Genomic DNA, 19,234 nt, shown 5'->3' with positions numbered 1-19,234 from the left:
TTCGATTAAATTGTGCAATACAATGTTTTTTTTTTGTATTATTATTTTCTAAAGTGAACGGATGTCATCTTTTATTCACAGTCATCCCAAATCCGAGGTGAAGTGTGATTTTCCGCAATTGTTAACTAAACATTTCACGCCTAATCCGAATCCTTGACTGCAATAAGTGCCCAGCCGATTTGGCTCACGATTGTACAAACCCAAAATCTGCTCATCTTCCTTTTTAAAATGGAAAGGGAGACTAAATTTCAAATAATGCCTATAGAATATTAATTTCTGAAGATAAATATAGCTTCTACTTGAAATATCCAACACTATCATATTTCAGTAACTAACGGCCGCATTCAAATTTTCAACGGCTGGGCATTTGTTGCCGTTTAATTCGATATTGTACGACTATTTCATGATCAATGTCGCTATTTATTGGCCAGTTCGTGAGAGTCGTTCAGCATTCTTATCACCACATCGTGTGTATCGACAACGTGACGGGAGATTTTCGTGAAAAAGTTTTCCACGCGTCGGAAAATCCAGTGTCGCACCGAACGCAACTACGCACAGTTATTATAATAAACAAAAATGGGAATTAAGCCATCTCATTGCATATACTTGTGTCTAAAGTTTATATACGCCATCGGGCAAACGACCCCGAATCCTTTCAATGAGTGGGTTCATGTGTTGTTTTCGTATTTAACGCTGTGTAATAATCCAATTGTATATAACTGGGGTTTTCTTCGTTTTTATCAACTTTCAGCTTTGCACCACCCAATATATGTTCCTTTCATAGTAATCCGTGCAATATAGATGAAATTTACCGAAGATTTGACGGATCTTGCAGTAATCCTTTTAATGAAGCTTGGGGGTTCGCCGGATCGAGATATATTTACCTTTTGAAGCCGCAGTACGACGATGGTGCGTATTTTTCAATTGCGATTTTAGTTATATGAAATATCTTCCGATTAAAAATTTTGAATGCAAATTCGTTTATTAGGATGTAATTTATATTTTTAAAGCACTAAAATATTTTTAGTTTTTTTCCACGTATAGATAGAGCACTTAAAAGTTGCACGTTTTTATAAGGAAACTAGTTTTCTGATCAAACAGTAACTTTGGTACAAATTTGCTCAGTTGATTTGTTCAAATAATAAAGTGAAATAATTTGAATCAATCGAAATGTTCATTCTTGAAAATCGCGTGTTTCATATGTCAGAATAAACTATTTAAGGTCTATTTATATTATCCAGTATTGCACGTCAAAAGTGCACGGAAAATATTACTTTTTTTCATACACTACTGTTTTACCCGATGAAATATTATCGCATAAATGTTCGCATATTAAGTTATTAAATAAAAATAAATAAACGTGTCGATTCTGTGTTCGATCGGCACGCGGTCGAATTTTTTTCAAATACCTTTTAAATGTATTAAATTTAAAATTTATAATTAATTGTTTAATATTAAAAAAAAAATGATAAAACGACCTAACTACCTACATGCAAACAATATAAAGCGCCAATAGAAAAATTAATTAATTAAATAAATTTTCAATTGATGGCGGTAAATGCTCATGGTAGTGAGCACCGTCTATTTGCCTAGAGGAAACATTAATACCAAACAGCATATATGTATGTATATATATATATAGAATTTTTTTCTTTTGTTATTATATTCGTATATAACTTATGTACGTTTTGTTGGCATTGGTTTAGCTGTGACTTACATATATATATATATATATATATATATATATATATATATATATATATATATATATATATATGTGTATATATTTGTGTATATATGGATGGTGTACATACATGTTTATATAATTGTCTTTGGCCAGGAAGGCGCATTGGGTTTACCTGTTAGGCCTTCTTGGTGTAAATTAAATAAAAAATAAAAATAAAAAATAAAATAAAATATATACATATATATATATATATATATATATATATATATATATATATATATATATATATATATATATGTACATATGTCGAATCGACCCGACTATTAGGTACGACGAACGTTATCTCAGATACATAGTCCATTCAGTCAAATGTCCATTCGGCCAAGTGTCCGTCCGCCAAGCGTCCGTTGGCCAAGTGTCCATTCGGCAAAAAGTCCGCAGATGGTTGTTGACAAGTCAATAATTTTAACAATACGACTTTTCAGAAAATATTCATACGCACTTCGTTAGTACGCGTGCACTCGCCACTTTGAATGTATTTTAAAAGTGGCCAAAGTTTTACTTGATACGTTACGGTGACATACATATACTGTTGTATAATATTAATAGATGGTGTCGATTACTGCTGTTTAGTCAACGCCACGTACATTTTACGGTATAGATGAATGTGTCCATGTTACAGTCGAAGTGTATTTTCAGTTGTAATACATATGTACATATATTCCAACTTCATTCATATTCGAATACAATACAACTAGTAAATTATATCTCTACAAGCGCAAATACACTTTCAACAATGTGCGCCAGTTGCAATATAACAGTTGAGTTTTGACATCTCTGATGTTTTTGCGAATGCTTTCGAATTCAATAATGCGTTAATATTTTCTAAGTATTACGAATAAATGTAATGAGTACTGTATTTCGATAACTCTAAGAATGTGTTCAAAATAAAAACGCGACTTTCCAACTCAATTTAGAAGTCGAGTAACGTTTTCATGAAACACGAATCTGGTAATAAAAAGTGTTGATTGGCTCGAGATTCGGAGATATATGTGTTTTTTAAATCGCGCGATTTTTTTATATCTTGGTGTTGTTCGGTCGATTTCTCAAAATCTGTTAATTTTATGTTCAAAATGAATATTGGAATCTACATTCGGGTATTTTATCTTTCATTTGTAGTACTTTTCAGCTTTCAAATCTCTCGTAGTAGTCGTCCAGTTCAAATCACAAGTCAAAATTACGTATTTTCACTTGGGATTTTTTCCCACAGTTAATACTATATTATATTGAGTATTTTCTATTGAAACATGTTTATTAGGATAGTGTTCTGGCCACACTATTTTTTGATTTCGTTTAAAATGGTTAATTGGATGTGTGGTCACAATTTTACCGGTTTAAAATTCACCACACATCCAATTAACCCTTTTAAACGAAATCAAACGTTCTTTGTTCATTGTTCGCCGTGCATTGTTCATTTTTATGATGAACCTTTTTTTTGCACTCTAGCTTTGTAGTTTGCCCTGTTTCCTGGAAAATAGACCCAAAATGCCATGTTTCCTAGAAAAAGCATTCTTCCGGTCCTATGTAACTCTAGTTATAAGCAAAGATGATGATTTTTGCACAAAAAATGGTTCACCACCGTCAATCATGCTTTTTTTGCTCTCTTGCTTTGTTGATATAGCGGTCTATTGCTATTTTAAAATAACTAACCCAATGAATAGGTATAATTATAAGGACTTGTTTATACGCAATGTAAATTTGCAGTTTTGATGTTCTTCTCACTTACTCCAAATATAAATTTCGATATTTTTTTAGGAATACAAAAATCGAGGACCAGATCTTTCGGAAATCTTTTGCCAGGAGCAAGGATTTTGAAAAATAAGTTTTTCCCCGATGGTAATGTGCCCAGTAATACACACACACTTGCAACCATGTCTTGGGGTCAATTTTACGCTCATGATTTGTCGTTGTTAAACGAAGCACCAGGTAATTAATCAAGCTAAAGCCTCGAAGATCGACATTTCTATACATCCAGTATAGAAAGGATCAATCTTCCATGTTTACCTGAATTGTAATCAAACGTCAGTTTAATAGACAAAATGTAGTCGTACAAACGGAACCATTCTAACGGAGAGGACCACTTTCATATTGGGACTTTCACATTTCAGATGAAGCTCCTTGCTGCACGGAAGATGGAAGAGTCAGCCCTTTAGCAACAAATTCGTGTTTTTCAATCCATGTTCCTGTTGACGATCCGCGAATGTCATCCGAAGGAATCACCTGTTTGAACTTTTCAAGGATAATGACAGATCTCACGTCTGGTTGTCCCAAAAAATTTGGTCCAGCAAGACCAGTAAGAATGTCAGTTATTCAATCCAAGAACAATACCAGTGCTATAGTTACACATTAAAACTGCACTTTTTCACGTTGACAGTTGAACACGGTGACGCCTGCTCTTGACCTGTCACCTGTATACGGAAACAGCGATTTTGAAAGTGGCAATTTGAGGACTTTCGTCGGTGGACTGCTGAGAACCGACACCAGAAACGGAATGACGTATCCGCCATCTGTATTCAATGAAAATTCGACATGTTCTGTTATTTACGAAACAGGTATAAAACGATCAATAATATGCAGGCAGGCCATCTGTACAGCTGTCAGATTGAGAATCATATGATCAATCGAACTCAATCTTTGCCAAGAACTCAATCTTTTGTGTTGAAAGTCCGCCACGCTGAAAATTTCGCCAACATTCCCAACTATGTAGAATTATTTTGAAGTCCAATAGAAACCAGGTATAAAAATTGTAGCTTATCCAAACAAAAACTAGATAACTATCGCAGAGGATTTCGAGTTTTGTAAAGGTGTGCTTAGACTCTCTAATATATCTTGCAACATTATAAAATAAAGAAAAGATGTCAATTAATGAATGTATTTTTCCAAAATTAGTTCCATCTTCTTCATTTATATTAAAAAGTAATGCTCACAATCTAAATTCCAAATCACAATCTAAAATACTTAGCAGTTAGGGATTTCTATCGGGTAATTCTGGTGTAAGCGAGTCTTTATAAACATTGACAGATGAATGACATGGATCATATGACCCATGTTCGATGCATTTTTTTTTCAATGCTACCTTTAAAAGCTTGGCAGGTAGCATTCTTGTTTACTTTGTACATGAAATTTTGCAACGCCTATCGGCGTTTTGCAGGCCCATGGAATTGTCAGCAAAGCGTCGATTGGCGTTAGTCAGCATTCAAAAGGTTAAACAGGCCCACGCTTAGAGTTGCCAATTCATATTGGACTCATTATATCCAATTCCACATTGCGAATACCATATTTAGATCAGATGGATGATTGAGTTCGATTCAACATATGATTACAAACTATCAGGAATATCGTTAATTGTTTAATTTTTCATATTGGGTCAAATGATAAAATGTATATTGATATAATCGACATCTGCCATTTTATAAATTCTATTTCAGGTGATTTTAGGTCTAATCAAAACGCACCTCTACTGTTGATTCACATTATATTCATTAGAAACCATAATGCCATTGCGGATAGATTATCGATCGTAAATCCTCATTGGGACGATGAGACGATATTCCAAGAGACCAGACGCATCATGATCGCCATATTTCAAAAGATTACTTACTACGAATGGTTTCCTAATATACTGGGTATGTTTCCGTTTGAGTGTGATATAATGGCCCGTCCTTATTAGAACACAGGAAGACACGGAAGTGTCTCCGTTTGCGCGTTGTCTCCATGTGTCCTAATTTGGACGCAGATTTACAATCCGAAATTTAGATATCCACCATTATTTCAACTGATTCCTTAAATAAATTGATCATATGATGGAGCATTTTTAGGTCTAGAAGTGATGCTTAACTTCGGTGTGATTTTCAACGTTTCTAATTCTGACTACGTTGACGATTTTGATTCCACAATAAATTTGGGGGCTACGAATGAAAATTCACACGCAGCTTCCAGGATTTTGCACACGCTCATTCCCGACACCATTGAGTAAGATTTAAATTTGATAAAACTAAGCTTAGTTAAAATTGTAAAGTTAAGTCAAAAGTAAGCTAAAACTATGAAATAAAATTGACAAAACTTTTTGAACATTTTCAGCCTATACTCAGAAAGCAGGACCAAAGTGTCGTCGATAACTTTAAGTGATAACCTGTTCTGTCAAGATTTATTGGAAGATCCGATTAAAGTTAGACAAATCGCCGTGGGAATGGTGACCCAACCCATGGGAGAGTTTGACGTTTTCCATCCAGAATCCGTCAGTATTTTTCAGTATTTATCTAATTTTACATACATTATCTGGACTAAATCATACGGTAAATCGTATTAAACTTACCAAATCACATATTCAATCGAAAGCTCGTTCATATGATGCATGTAGTGAATGATATGATTCTTATGTCTTATTTGAAATTAATCATATGGTAATTGAAGCCCAAAATTGACTTTCAATCTATTCTGGGATTAAAATAAACAATCAAATAATTGTACCTGTTAAACCAGTCTTCCAAATAATGGTGCATGTGAATTACATATTTACTTAACCAATTGTGTATGATCAGCATCTTGACTAGACTTGGTTGGAGGAGAGTTTTTTTTAATTTTCAGGTTTAATATTTCCATTCAGTAATTAATAAGGATACAACATGTTCACGTTCAATTTTCCAACATGCACACGATCCTAAAGATGTGAACATATGTCTAAGTTGTTGATATTGTTTCAGATCACGGAAGAATTATTCAAAAGTAAAGACAGTACTTTCGGTACGGATTTGAGGTCTATCGATATACAACGGTCCAGGGACGTAGGGTTAGCTTCCTACGTTGATTATTTATATTTGTGTGGATTACTTTCGCCGGATACTGCTTTTGGAGATTTCAGAGACTTTCAAGGGATCATACGAAATGATGTAAGTTAAATCACACTTGGTATTTTTATATTATCTAAATACGATCAGAGAGCGTATGTATATCCATAAGTATACCACGGAAGCAGCGGCTCAAACACTTCGTAATCAGTTAGCAAAACTGCAATTAAGTATTACGTTAGACATTTAAAAGAAAAATTTTTTTAGGGACGTGTGTATTAACCCCCGCATCCCTACCCTCCCCACTATTTACTTATTATTGTATTATTTCGTTTTAGTTAATCTCAAAATTACGTCAAATATACTCTACCTATGACGCGGTCGATTTATCCACCGCTCTTGGTCTGGAGTCCCCAGTTTATGGAACCAATCTAGGTCCAACGACTCTATGCCTTTTAGTAGATCAAACTTTAAGAAGTAGAATAGGAGATGAAAAATGGTTCGAACATGGTGAAAGTGGATTTTCGCCAGGTACGAAAAGATCAGCTCTGTTACACAACAGATTTTATGATCGAATCAATTTACAAATTTACTATTTTCAGATCAGTTGAGTTCTATCAGGAGCGTGACGCTTTCTAACCTTTTCTGTGATGGAATCGATATAAGAAGTATTCAAGATAATGCGTTTCAATTGCCCAATTCAAAGTGAGTATATTTCTTTTAATTTGTGTTGATGCTTTATTTGGGTTGTACTAGAATAGTACAACCCAATAAGAATTATTATTTATTTTTTTGCGATCCTTTCAGAAATCATTTGCGAAATTGTTCTACTTTTTCGGATATTGATTTGTCGCCTTGGCAAGAGACTGGTGAAGAGTTGACTGCACGTCTTACTAAAATGAATGCGGCCCAAAAATAGTTGGAATTTATTTTTAGTTTTAGTTCAATATTTTAGAAAATGTTGGCGTTGGCTAATCACATAAAAAATTGCTGTTTATAAAAAAAATGTTTATTTATTTTGCATATTAATTCAGATGTATGTGCATTCATGTACAGTGCTCAATGTTTATTATTTGTATTAAGTATGAATACAGAAAAGTTAGCTATTAATAAAAATTAAATTAAAAATGAATTATTTTTCGAATTGAGTTATTATGGACAAAATTGAAATAAATTTAATTTTAATATAGTAGTTTGTTTAAGACGATATGCGATATAAAAAGTCTATTATGGTTACAGCAACTGCACGTAACCAGCAGTACGAAAAGTACTATTTAAGTTCAGTTTAGTGTTAGTTTTCGAGGTGTATGGACCTAAATCGTTGAAAATAAAAATACCATGCAACAATACACTCAACTATCATTGGAGGAGAATATAAAAATCGCGGCTTTGGAAGACTCTGGACATTCATTACGATCAATTTCTCAACAAATGGGACGTTTTGTATCTACTGTGACAAGAATAATGAAAAAGAAAAAGGATTCTGGAACTTTTGCTCGTAAGAAAGGGACAGGACCGAAAAGATGCACATTCGAGAGACAAGATCGCCTGATAACTCTATTATCTTTACGGCAACGGTTCAAAACTGCTGTAAAGATAAGAAAAGAGATTTCGGATCAATTTTCAATTGACATTAGTGATGTAACCTTAAGAAAACGACTCAGAGAAGCTGGACTGCACGCTCGGAAACCTTGCGAAAAAACCATTACTTACGAAGAAAATGATGAAAAACCGATTAGAGTTGTCGAAATATTACGAAAATTGGACGACATCGGATTGGCGACAAGTCATATTTTCTGATGAGTTGAAATTCAACCTCTTCAGTTCCGATGGTTTTCCGTATGTTCAAAGAAAAGTTGGAGAAAAATTCGACCAAAAATGTACCCTGAGACAGTGAAGCATCCCCCAAGCCACATGGTTTGGGGATGTTTTTCTTTTTATGGAATTGGTCGAATACAGTTTGTGCAAGATTCCATTAACGGAATAGCATATAAAAAAATTCTAGAAGAAAGTTTTATCCCATCAATGGAAAACCATCTTTCAAATTCTGATGATGTCATATTCCAAGATGACTCTGCCCCTTGTTATCGGGCTAAATTAGTGAGTATTAATTTTATTTAATGATATTGAATGTAATTAATAATATTTCGATCAAAAAACTGAAATATTTTTGTTACTTTTTTTTAGGTTCGGGTTTATTTGCAGGAATTGGGTGTAAATACATTAACATGGCTGGGAATAGTCCCGATTTAAACCCAATTGAAAATTTATGGATGGCTATTAAATATAGGATTAGTAAAAAAATGTGTCTAGCCATCAATCATTAAAAGAGACCATTGAAAAAGTATGGTATGAAGACTTCCCCATCGACCTTTTAAGAAACTTAATAGATTCTATGCCTAACCGTATAAAAGCCATCATAAAATTAAAAGGAGCCGCAACAAAATATTAATTAAGTTTTTATAATTTGTAAATAATACCATGTGACTAATAAAATTAAAAGATTGCGCTCAACTGTGTTTTTTCATTCAAAATTTCATTCAACTTTGGAGACTGCGTTTGGTCATAAAAACCGGCTCAGACTAAAATTCTCCCTACCTTTTTTGTTGTTGTTTATTTTCTTAACGATTGTCGTTAAAATAAAGCACTATGATATAATCTACCATTTTAATGACTTTGGGTGTTTATTTTATTTAAGATCACTGAAATTTTACGCAAAATCACATTTTTCCATGGTGTTCTGGTTTCCGAAACCGCGACTGTACATATATTATGTCATGCAGGTGATGATTAAAATAAATTTAATAAAAAAAAATTATTTTTTCATGGTTTACATTACAGTTGTATATAATCTGACAAATTTACCTAAAATTGATGGAGACTCGGTCAGTTAAATACATACATACATACATTGTGTCATTTTAATATACAAATAAATCTGTTTGATATATCACAAAAATTGTTTTAAAAAACAATTCGTGATACATTTTTTATTGATCTGATAAAAAAAATGCTTACACAACTTTATATACATTTCGTGTAGAATATCTATTAAAATGAATGCCACCGGTTTTGAATAATGATAAAAACAATACATATACGACTGATTTTGAACGATCATTTCAAGTCAAACCATTTCCATCATTCGACGCAGTTATTTGTATTTTTACTATTTAAGTGTAGAGCAAGCCTTTGAAATGATTGTCAAAATTATTTCATATTATTTTCTTATAATAATAATAATAAATTTACAATTTTTCGAAGTAAAATCATTTCAAAAATTAAACTTTCTCGACTTTCATCCGTTTTTGAAAGGCTGTAAGTTATTTTTCAATGACAATGATTTTTTATTTTATTTTGTGTAATATAATACATACATATTTAAATTTACAAAATCAGTTCACCAATTCTTCGAGAGATCTCGCCATCGAATTCGAACAACAACCATTCCGAATACTGAAACAACAACTCAATCCAATCCCTTTTCAATGTCCTTCAACAATCCTATATCAGAAGATTTAGACGAACTGCATCCAATCGATGAATTCAAAGTGTTCAAAATCAGAAGGTTACTAATACAGAATTTACATATATATTTCATTACAAAGAATTAATTTGAAATTGATATTTTATCGCAAGAAACGAAAAGTTCGTACCTCCATGCTGCAAGACTAAAACATACTTCTGTGATTCTGAAAGTCGATTCAGAAACCTGGATGGTTCCTGTAATAATTTGATTTACCCTGATTGGGGTGTACCCAATTCGACTTATGGCAGATTGGTTCCAGCTCGATATGGAAATGGTACGATTCCAATTCGATGGTTTCTCCCTTACTGAATATTATTCTAACCGTTTGAACTTTACAGGAAAAAGATCACCCAGGAGAAGCAATAGAGAGTTCAAAAAGTCACTACCTAATGTTAGAAAAATTCGAGTGGCGGCCTTCCCTACGGGTCAGGTTAATAATACTCTGTGGACCAATTCTGCAATGCTGTGGGGGCAATTCATGGCACATGATATGTCGCTTTTAAAGGAACCTGATTTTGGTATGATAAAATTTATTCTTCAACTTCTTTGAGAAATGTTATAATAATAGAAGTGCCTTTACGAATAAATAAATTGTGTCAATAATACGCGGTACGTCTCCATAACCACGCAACAACGCACGGAATATAATCAGGGTCATCACATATTCACTACAGAAATTAAAGTTTTATTTTGTTATAGATTTATTTACAATTTGAGTATATGGAGGTGTTGGACGTTGGTGGCCAATCCGTTTATTTTCTCAGTTGGTGGATTATTTTTATACACTTTTTTGTATTTGTCTATCCTTGGGAGCTCTTAAATTAACGTGTAATGTATAGTTTCAACAAAAATATGAATAATATAAAATGAACGATGTTTATATTAATTAAACTTGAATAATTGGTTATTAATATAATTGAATATTCGGCGCCACTACGAGAAACGTTTTTAAATTTATTTATAAATAATTTTTACATTTCTCTGGTGCCACCCCTGAAATTTTATGTACAATGCGGGCGATCGCCATGACACTTTTAAAAACTGTCAAACTGCGATGTTAATTGAATAATATGTTACTTAAATGATCAATTTACTTATAAAAATGTATCCCATGTTGTTTATTGTGTGTTTTTTTAATGCATTGTGCAATTTTTAACGATGCAATTGCCCATCTTACGAGTAATATAAACAAATAGGGAAGTTTTTATCGGACATACATACGTCGAACACCAAGCATCAAATACGATTGATGCTAAAATTATTTGAAAAGGTCTGTGAACATTCCTCATTTGACAACAATATGACGCCTAAAACCACTTCTATTATTATTCAATTCTCTGATATTTACTATTTGCTACCAATGTTTCCTCATGGAAGATAATTTACCGCCATCTATTGAAAATTTATTTAATTAATTAATACATTTTTATATTTGTGTTTTATATTGTTTACATGCGGGTAGTAGGTAGGTAGTTTTTACCTTTTTTCATATTAAACAATTAAATATAAATATTAAATATATTTCAAATTTATTTGAAAAAAATTCGACCACGTAAGGATTGAACACATGACACATTTATTTTCATTTTTTTATTTATTTAATAACTTAATATGCCAACACCCATGCGATGATATGTCATCGGGTACAACGCTAGTATTATATAAGAAAATATATTATATACTTGCCATTTTTTTCTCAAAAATGTTCTCAATGACTAATGATTTTGATGAAAGTTTCATCACCCCCCCCCCCCCTCCATTTCAGCATACATATACAATGAAATAGGTCTCACTCATAAGCTCATTGACCCATATGACCTTGTTCAATGTGCCCTATGCAACCAACAAAATACTAATCAATAAACTAACACCTACCTGATATACATACATTATATAAACCAATAATATAGCCGAATGGTCAACGTGTAATGCTTTCAATTGAGTGGTTCATTACCTGACCGGGTGTAGCTGGTCAGGCCTCGGATATGTGCCTCTAATGGTGCTTACGGACTAAACCAACGACGATTTTGGGCCAACTTTTTAACCAGCAGTAGCGTACAAAATATCGAAATAAAAATTAAATTTTAAAATTGAAATTAAATATCAAAATCAAGCTAAAGAGCGAGATTGAGCTAAAATAAGATCATCGTTGATGTTTTGAATTACAACAATATTTTGAAGTACGACGATACGCATTTTAAACCAGAGAAATATTATAATTTCTCTGCTTACGAGCGAAAAAAAATATTGTTAAAGTCGTCACGAGATGTTACTGTATTTCCACGTGGATGATCGATAAAAAAAAACAATTCATAAAAAAACGCGGTGTCGGATGTCGGTGATTTGTCAAAGGGTTTTTTTTCTTTCGTCGAAATAAAATTAATAATCACACATTATCCGATATATTTTACCTCTGAAATGATTTAATTACTTGATTTATTTCGACGAGAGAAACAATTGAAAAATAAAAAAATCCGTTTGATGTGACCGACAACACCCCGGGTTAGCAAAAATCGTTGGATCACCCATACTAATACATGATATATTCTCAGTAACTGCGCATTACGGGGAAGTAAAAATAATAATTCTTTGATTTTTTTTCGATCTTAGTGCGTATCTTCGTAAGTCAAAACATCTTCGACAAACAAAAGTCGAGGATTACCTGTATGTGATTGTTGATGATCTAATTTTAGGTCAATCTCGAAAATTTATTTAAATTGTGCATGTTCTGTTTTAACTTTCAATATTTAATTTTAATTTTAATATAATGATTATAATTTTATTTTGATACTTGAATTTAATTTTAATATAATAATAATAGTTTTAATTTTGATATTTAATTTCAATTTTTAAATTTAATTTTTATTTCGATATTTTGTACGCTACTGGTTTTAAAAGTTGGCCTGTGGGCCGTTCGTTGGCTTGGTGCGTACGCACCATAAGTCGAACGTGTCCTATCAGTCAATTTATCTGATTTCATTTAAATGGTTCCATCAAACTAGCAACCTTTCTTGTCTCTCGCAAAATTTAAGTTTAGAGCATCTCAAATTTTTTGAATATATTTCTATATAATACAGTAAAATGTATATATTTCTCGTAAATGTAAATATTAAGTATTATCTAATTTATCCCTAGATGTATCTATGATACTGTAGTGTTGAGGGAGTCCAGTCAAAACCGCGCGGTCAATAAGCGCCCCGACATAAGCGCGCCGACGTTATCGCGCCACGACAAAACCGCGAAAGCCAAAACTACGACATACATAACCGCGCGCCGACAAAACCGCGCCAGCAAAAACCTTGGTTTACTGTCGCTGATCACTTGACTTCGCGTTAATGATCTCTCTGTGCTGAGAGTACCCGCTGGGTATAAATATTCAGCGGTTTTAGTTCGTGTTTCATTCGGAGCTGGCAGGCAGACGGATCAATAACAATAAACTACCTCCATTGACTGTGTCTTTCACTCCGATCTCAGATACCCCTCTACACGTCCACGCTACAATACTATAAAAATATAGTTGTTTATCGATGTTTATAATTGGCCAGAAACTGGGGTTTACCTGTTAGGCCTTCCTGATATATATGTACATATGCATAAATAATAAAATAAATAAATAGTAGGCCCAGTGAGAAAAAAATTGTTGTCTGTAATCCAAGTATCTAAGAGTACCATAAGATATGTAAGTACGAATTCTTTTGCAGAAGTTGAATGCTGTTCGTCAGATGGGAGACGCAAAAGGAGACGTTCCCGTTTCTGTTATCCAATAAAGATTTCTACAAAGGACTCCACAATGGGAAGAGCAGGAATTAGATGTTTGAACTTCACCAGAACTTTCACCGATAAAGATCTAGGCTGCTCTGAAAAAGAAGCACCAGCTCAACAAGTAATATCTGGCGTGTAATATTTGTCAAGTTGCAAAATTTCGTAACTAAGCGTGTACTTACATCGGTAAACGGACTATTTCGCACATTGCGATCGCGCATACGATAATCGTTGCCGCAAAAATTGCGAATACGGAATATCTGGCACTCGAATTCTCGTTAAATGTATTAGTTCACGTGGGTAGCTCTCGATGGATGGAATTTTTGAGTGCCAGATATTCCGTGATCGAGATTTTAGTACACGTGTGCGAGAACAGCTTGTGCGAAATAATCACCGAACCCTTTCATCATACATAGATCAATGCTGTAACATCGTGGATGGACCTCTCGAACGTTTACGGCCTTAGCAAAGAAATGTCAGACAGTTTGAGAACCTTTGAGAATGGTGGATTAGCCACTGAAGTGCGAAACGGACACATTTTTGCTCCAAAAGAGACAAACATGCAAGGCAATTGCCCTTGCAACAAAGACGATAACGAAGCTTGCTATAAAACTGGTATAATTTAAAATATATATACATAAGGCCACGCACATATACATATAAACATTTAAGTTGTATATATATATACGTATAAAATATAGACATTGGATTCAACGCATTCTGCTTCAAGAAGTTTATACTTCAAAATTCGATTATAATTGGTATTCGTTTGAATAATTCCTCTTATTATATTAACAGGTGATTCTAGATCAAATCAAAATCCACAATTGACAATTTTTCAAACAATATTTGCAAGGGAGCACAATCGATTGGCGTTGAAATTGAAAGAAATAAACCCAAAGTGGAACGACGAAAGGTTATTCCAAGAAGCTCGTCGAATTTTAATAGCAATTTACCAACACATTTCATATTACGAATGGTTGCCGATATTTTTAGGTAAGTTCTAGATCAGTGATGGCGAACCTATGATCCGTGGGTCAGAAACTGACCCAAGAAGACTCTATGAATGAACCACGTTTTGATGTGTGAAAATACATTTTTAAAGAATTTAACCCTCCCTCACCGAAGTGGGGTATGCAAGTGTCCCAATTTTTACGTTTTTCGTAATAACTATGTGGTTTTCAAAGCCATACACTCTATATTTCTTGTATTCCTAGAATGAACTACGAGAAATTTATTTTAATAAATTTTGTATGATTTAGAAAAGGGGTTTATTGTAAAAAATACATTTATACATTTCTACGTTCCAAAGTATGACTTAAAGGCGTTAGCGATAAGTCATGTTTTTGAATGTTCGCTTGCATATTCTTGTCTATCGATGAATCAATACGAGAGAAAGAGACAGCTGTATTTTCGTAAGCTATTGTTTTCGTCGCTTTTGGCGCGTGGCTATTGAGTCATGCAGTCGCCTATTGACCTTACCTATGTGCGTCTGCGTGCTGATGCTTGTCATTATTTTTTAATACAAAAATAGTAAAAAACATGCTATAGGACTAAAACTTTTTATGTTGATGTATAAAATGATTAATAAGACATATACTGAACCCATTTGTACTGAGAAAATCTGTATTTTGATTTAAAAATACTGGGGTCTTACTCGACCCCGGCTCGGGACACTCGTTCCTTCCTTCAAGGGTTTCATTTGATTGTGTCTGATTTTTTTGGGATACAAATATATATTTGTAATCAATGTCATCATATCGATAGATTTGTTTAAATACATTTACTTTAAATTTATCATTATAAATTAATTTATTTAAAAAACATTCCTATAGCTATGAACATATAATATATTGTTTTTTTTATCACGTTCGATTTTTTTTCATCTCATCTCTTGTGAATGAAATTTATTTTTATTTTATCTATCTATATTTCATTTATTTATCTATCCATCTTAATATTTTACAATATAAAATAACGGTCATCCTTAAATGATTTCTAATATTCGTATCCATTCAACGTATTTCAAGAATATTGTATATACATTTATACATTGTATATTGTAAAAAATACATTTATACATTTCTACGTTCCAAAGTATGACTTAAAGGCGTTAGCGATAAGTCATGTTTTTGAATGTTCGCTTGCATATTCTTGTTGATCGATGAATCAATACGAGAGAAAGAGACAGCTATATTTTCGTAAGCTATTGTTTTCGTCACTTTTGGCGCGTGGATATTGAGTCATGCAGTCGCCTGTTGGCCTTACCTATGTGCGTTTGTGTGTTGATGCTTGTCATTATTTTGCTGTACAAAAATAGTCAAAAACATGCTATAGGACTAAAACTATTTTATGTCGATGTATAAAATGATTAATAAGATATTGAACCCATTTGTACTCAGAAAAGCTGTATTTTGATTAAAAATATTGGGGTCTTACTCGACCCCGGTTCGGGACACTCGTTCAATCTCGACGCTCTGTCCTTCAACGGTTAATAATACATTAAAAAAAATGGATATCAACTTACAGAAAATTGTTTCTGTAACAACATACGTATAAACATAGTATTATAGACGTATAATGTTGTTAAACGAGGGGGACTTTAAATTATGACTCTATTAATATAAATTTTTGACGTTGATCTTCATTTTTTGCTCTTAACTTATAAAAATAAAATAAAAAAGAAACTTAAGCCTTTTTGGAAGATCAACCGTTAAGAAATCTTTGGATTTCCAAATTTATTAGTTTTCCTTTTACCCCCGCCCCCTCCTCTTCAAATTATTTTACTAAGTAACCCGCTGGCTAGTTCTAAAAAAATATTGCTGAAATTTGACCCACTTCTCAATAAGATTCGCCATCACTTTTCTAGATCTTTCAATTGCGATTAATATTACCATATCGTTTAATGGTTTTTAGTAATTAAATATTTCAGATGGAACCAATCTATTAGATCACAAGGTGATATTTTCAACCACAGATTTTGTGAACGATCATGATGATCAGATAAATCCTGCAGTTTTGAACGAACACGCTCATGCAGCTTTTCGATTCTTCCACACTCACATTCCAGGAAAAATCAAGTCAGACAGTCGATTAGTAAGGTTTTTCAAACACTTCTTTCACTTCTTAAACGTAAAAGTTTAATCTTAATTTTACAGTTTGTTCGACAACGATAGAAGTCAAATTGGTTCTATTTCGCTGAGCGATTGGTTTAACAGACCACAGGTTTTAGAAAGCGGCAAACACATGATTGAACATTTAACGAGAGGTATGGTCACTCAAAATATTGAAGAAACTGACAATATTTTTGTAAAAGAGGTAATTGGTACACGAGGTAGATGCGGCACATGTCCTAAGATTGGTTCAGAACTAGAACTAGATATGTAATTTTAGATAAATGATGAATTATTCGCCTGTGGAAGACAGTTTGGAATTGATTTACGAGCAGCCGACATCCAAAGGGATAGGGATCATGCCCTGGGTTATTACAACGACTATAGAGAATATTGTAACTTGACAGTGGCCAAAAACTTTGACGATTACTCTGATCTCATTCCGTCCGATGTAATAAAACTGCATTTTCTGCTGAAATTTTTGCTTTTTACACATACAATTTTCAATGTTAAATATGGATTTATACATTATAGAAACTAGACATCTTAAAAAAACTGTATAAGGACTACAGAGACGTAGATGTTTCAGTTGGAGGAGCTTTGGAAGAGTTAGCCCCAGGCGCTCAAGTGGGTCCGACTTTTCTATGCATTTTGACCGAACAATTCTCGAGAACTAGAAAGTCTGATAGGTTTTGGTTTGAAAATTCAGCATCAGGATTGAATCAAAGTAATCATTTAATGAATTATATAATTATTTAAAAATACGTGTGTATGTACATACATACATATAATTCCATATTTGAATTGATTTTAAGATCAACTTAACGAAATCAGAAAAGGAACTGTTAGTAGACTATTTTGCGATAATGGAGATGGTATAGATAAAATTCAAATGCTTGGATTCACGCTTATTTCCGAATTGTAAGTTTTTTAATAGATAGTATTTATATTTTTTAGTAGTAAAATTTCATTGATAGAACTGAGCAACAAAAAATCACGTTTTTTTCTTACCGGAACGGAGTTTAATCAATCTCCCAACTAAGTTTGACTCACTAAATTCAAATATTACAATAATTTTTACTAGCTTCTTCTCTTTTATGAGATATAAGCGTTTAAAAATAAGCAAAATTTTTAGTCCTTAGCTCAATACTTAGCATTGCCGTGCCAAAAGTGAGTATTGAAATCAATAGTCGGATGTTTTTTTTCTTTCTATTTATTGTGATATTTTATTATTATGAGCTTATTTTTATAATTTGTGACTTCCAACGTTTATAAGAATTGGTTTTTTGTATCAATATTTATAGCGGTAAATGATTTTAAATTGAGCTTAAGAATAGACCGTAAGCTTCTGTCAAGAGCGAAATAACGAATGGAGAGCGCATCACTGCATCTCACTCGCTCATGTTTGTATTCCAAAACCTACGAGAAATGACCGTCCCGCCTAGAATATAAAAATATATAAAAAAAAACGGTGATTGAAAACCAGTCCTTGCAAACGAAGTGAGAAAAAAATGTGTAAAAATATATATATTTTTGACTTTTAAACTTCGTTAGATAATTAATTATATGTATTTTAAAGCAAAAAAAAATCACAATCCATAGAAAAAACATATGACTTAGAATTTTAATACTTACTTTTGTCACAACAATACTAGATTTTAAGATAATGACGGCAAAAGCCAAAAATTTCGTAAATATTGCATATTTTTTAAACGCTTAAAAATATATCTCATACATGAGAAGAAGCCAACAAAAATCAATATCATATTCGTATTTAATGGGTCAAGTTTAGTAAATATTGAATATTATCTGCTCTTTTTTTTTGTTGCTCTATGTAATTGAAGTTTTCTTATATACAAATTTATTATTTCAGTAATAATTTGAAACCATGCGATGAAATTCCATCTGTTGATTTATCTGCTTGGGAAGAGTCGAATTAATTCTTAACTATTTACAAATAAAATATTAACCTGTTTATTTTTATATATTATTTATAATTTCAATTTATATTATTTTGTCGATTAGTATTATATAAAAAGATTTTAAATAAATCATCCAAAATCTATTGCTAATTTTTACTTTATTTTTATTGCTGCCGTGACTTTTGTTTGTTTTGTTTACTAACAATATTCAAATAATTCAAACAAGCGTGTTTTTATATATTCACATTTTTTTTATTATTTGTTTTTCATATAAAATATGGCGGACTGAAAAATATTTAAGGACCTTAGTTGAACACATGTACATTTATGAAACGACATTTGAACAGATGATTTGCATACGAAATTGTACATAC

At 32.6% G+C, this 19,234-nt stretch overlaps 2 protein-coding genes across 2 annotated transcripts; both read left to right on the top strand.

Annotated features, from left to right (window-relative positions):
* Nucleotides 1-482: 482 nt before the first annotated feature.
* LOC143912840 (peroxidase-like) lies at nt 483-7,717 on the top strand. Its single transcript, XM_077432270.1, has 12 exons — nt 483-662; nt 752-909; nt 3,503-3,673; nt 3,856-4,040; nt 4,122-4,299; nt 5,176-5,373; nt 5,566-5,719; nt 5,828-5,984; nt 6,451-6,636; nt 6,873-7,065; nt 7,137-7,239; nt 7,342-7,717. The coding sequence occupies exons 1-12, from the start codon at nt 577-579 to the stop codon at nt 7,451-7,453; spliced, it is 1,881 nt and encodes a 626-aa protein (XP_077288396.1). The 5' UTR covers nt 483-576; the 3' UTR covers nt 7,454-7,717.
* Nucleotides 7,718-9,674: 1,957 nt separating this feature from the next.
* Nucleotides 9,675-19,002, top strand: LOC143912837 (peroxidase-like). The gene is made up of 13 exons (XM_077432266.1): nt 9,675-9,852; nt 9,934-10,102; nt 10,174-10,337; nt 10,402-10,581; nt 13,765-13,946; nt 14,242-14,440; nt 14,624-14,821; nt 16,758-16,905; nt 16,984-17,143; nt 17,219-17,389; nt 17,473-17,665; nt 17,754-17,859; nt 18,812-19,002. Exons 1-13 carry the CDS (start codon nt 9,732-9,734, stop codon nt 18,876-18,878), a joined length of 2,058 nt encoding a protein of 685 aa, XP_077288392.1. The 5' UTR covers nt 9,675-9,731; the 3' UTR covers nt 18,879-19,002.
* Nucleotides 19,003-19,234: the final 232 nt, after the last annotated feature.

Source organism: Arctopsyche grandis, chromosome 6, assembly GCF_051622035.1.
Source record: "Arctopsyche grandis isolate Sample6627 chromosome 6, ASM5162203v2, whole genome shotgun sequence".
NCBI classification, from domain to species: domain Eukaryota; kingdom Metazoa; phylum Arthropoda; class Insecta; order Trichoptera; family Hydropsychidae; genus Arctopsyche; species Arctopsyche grandis.
The sequence above is the reverse complement of the archived record's forward strand: the minus strand, read 5'-3'. Positions and strand labels throughout refer to the sequence as shown.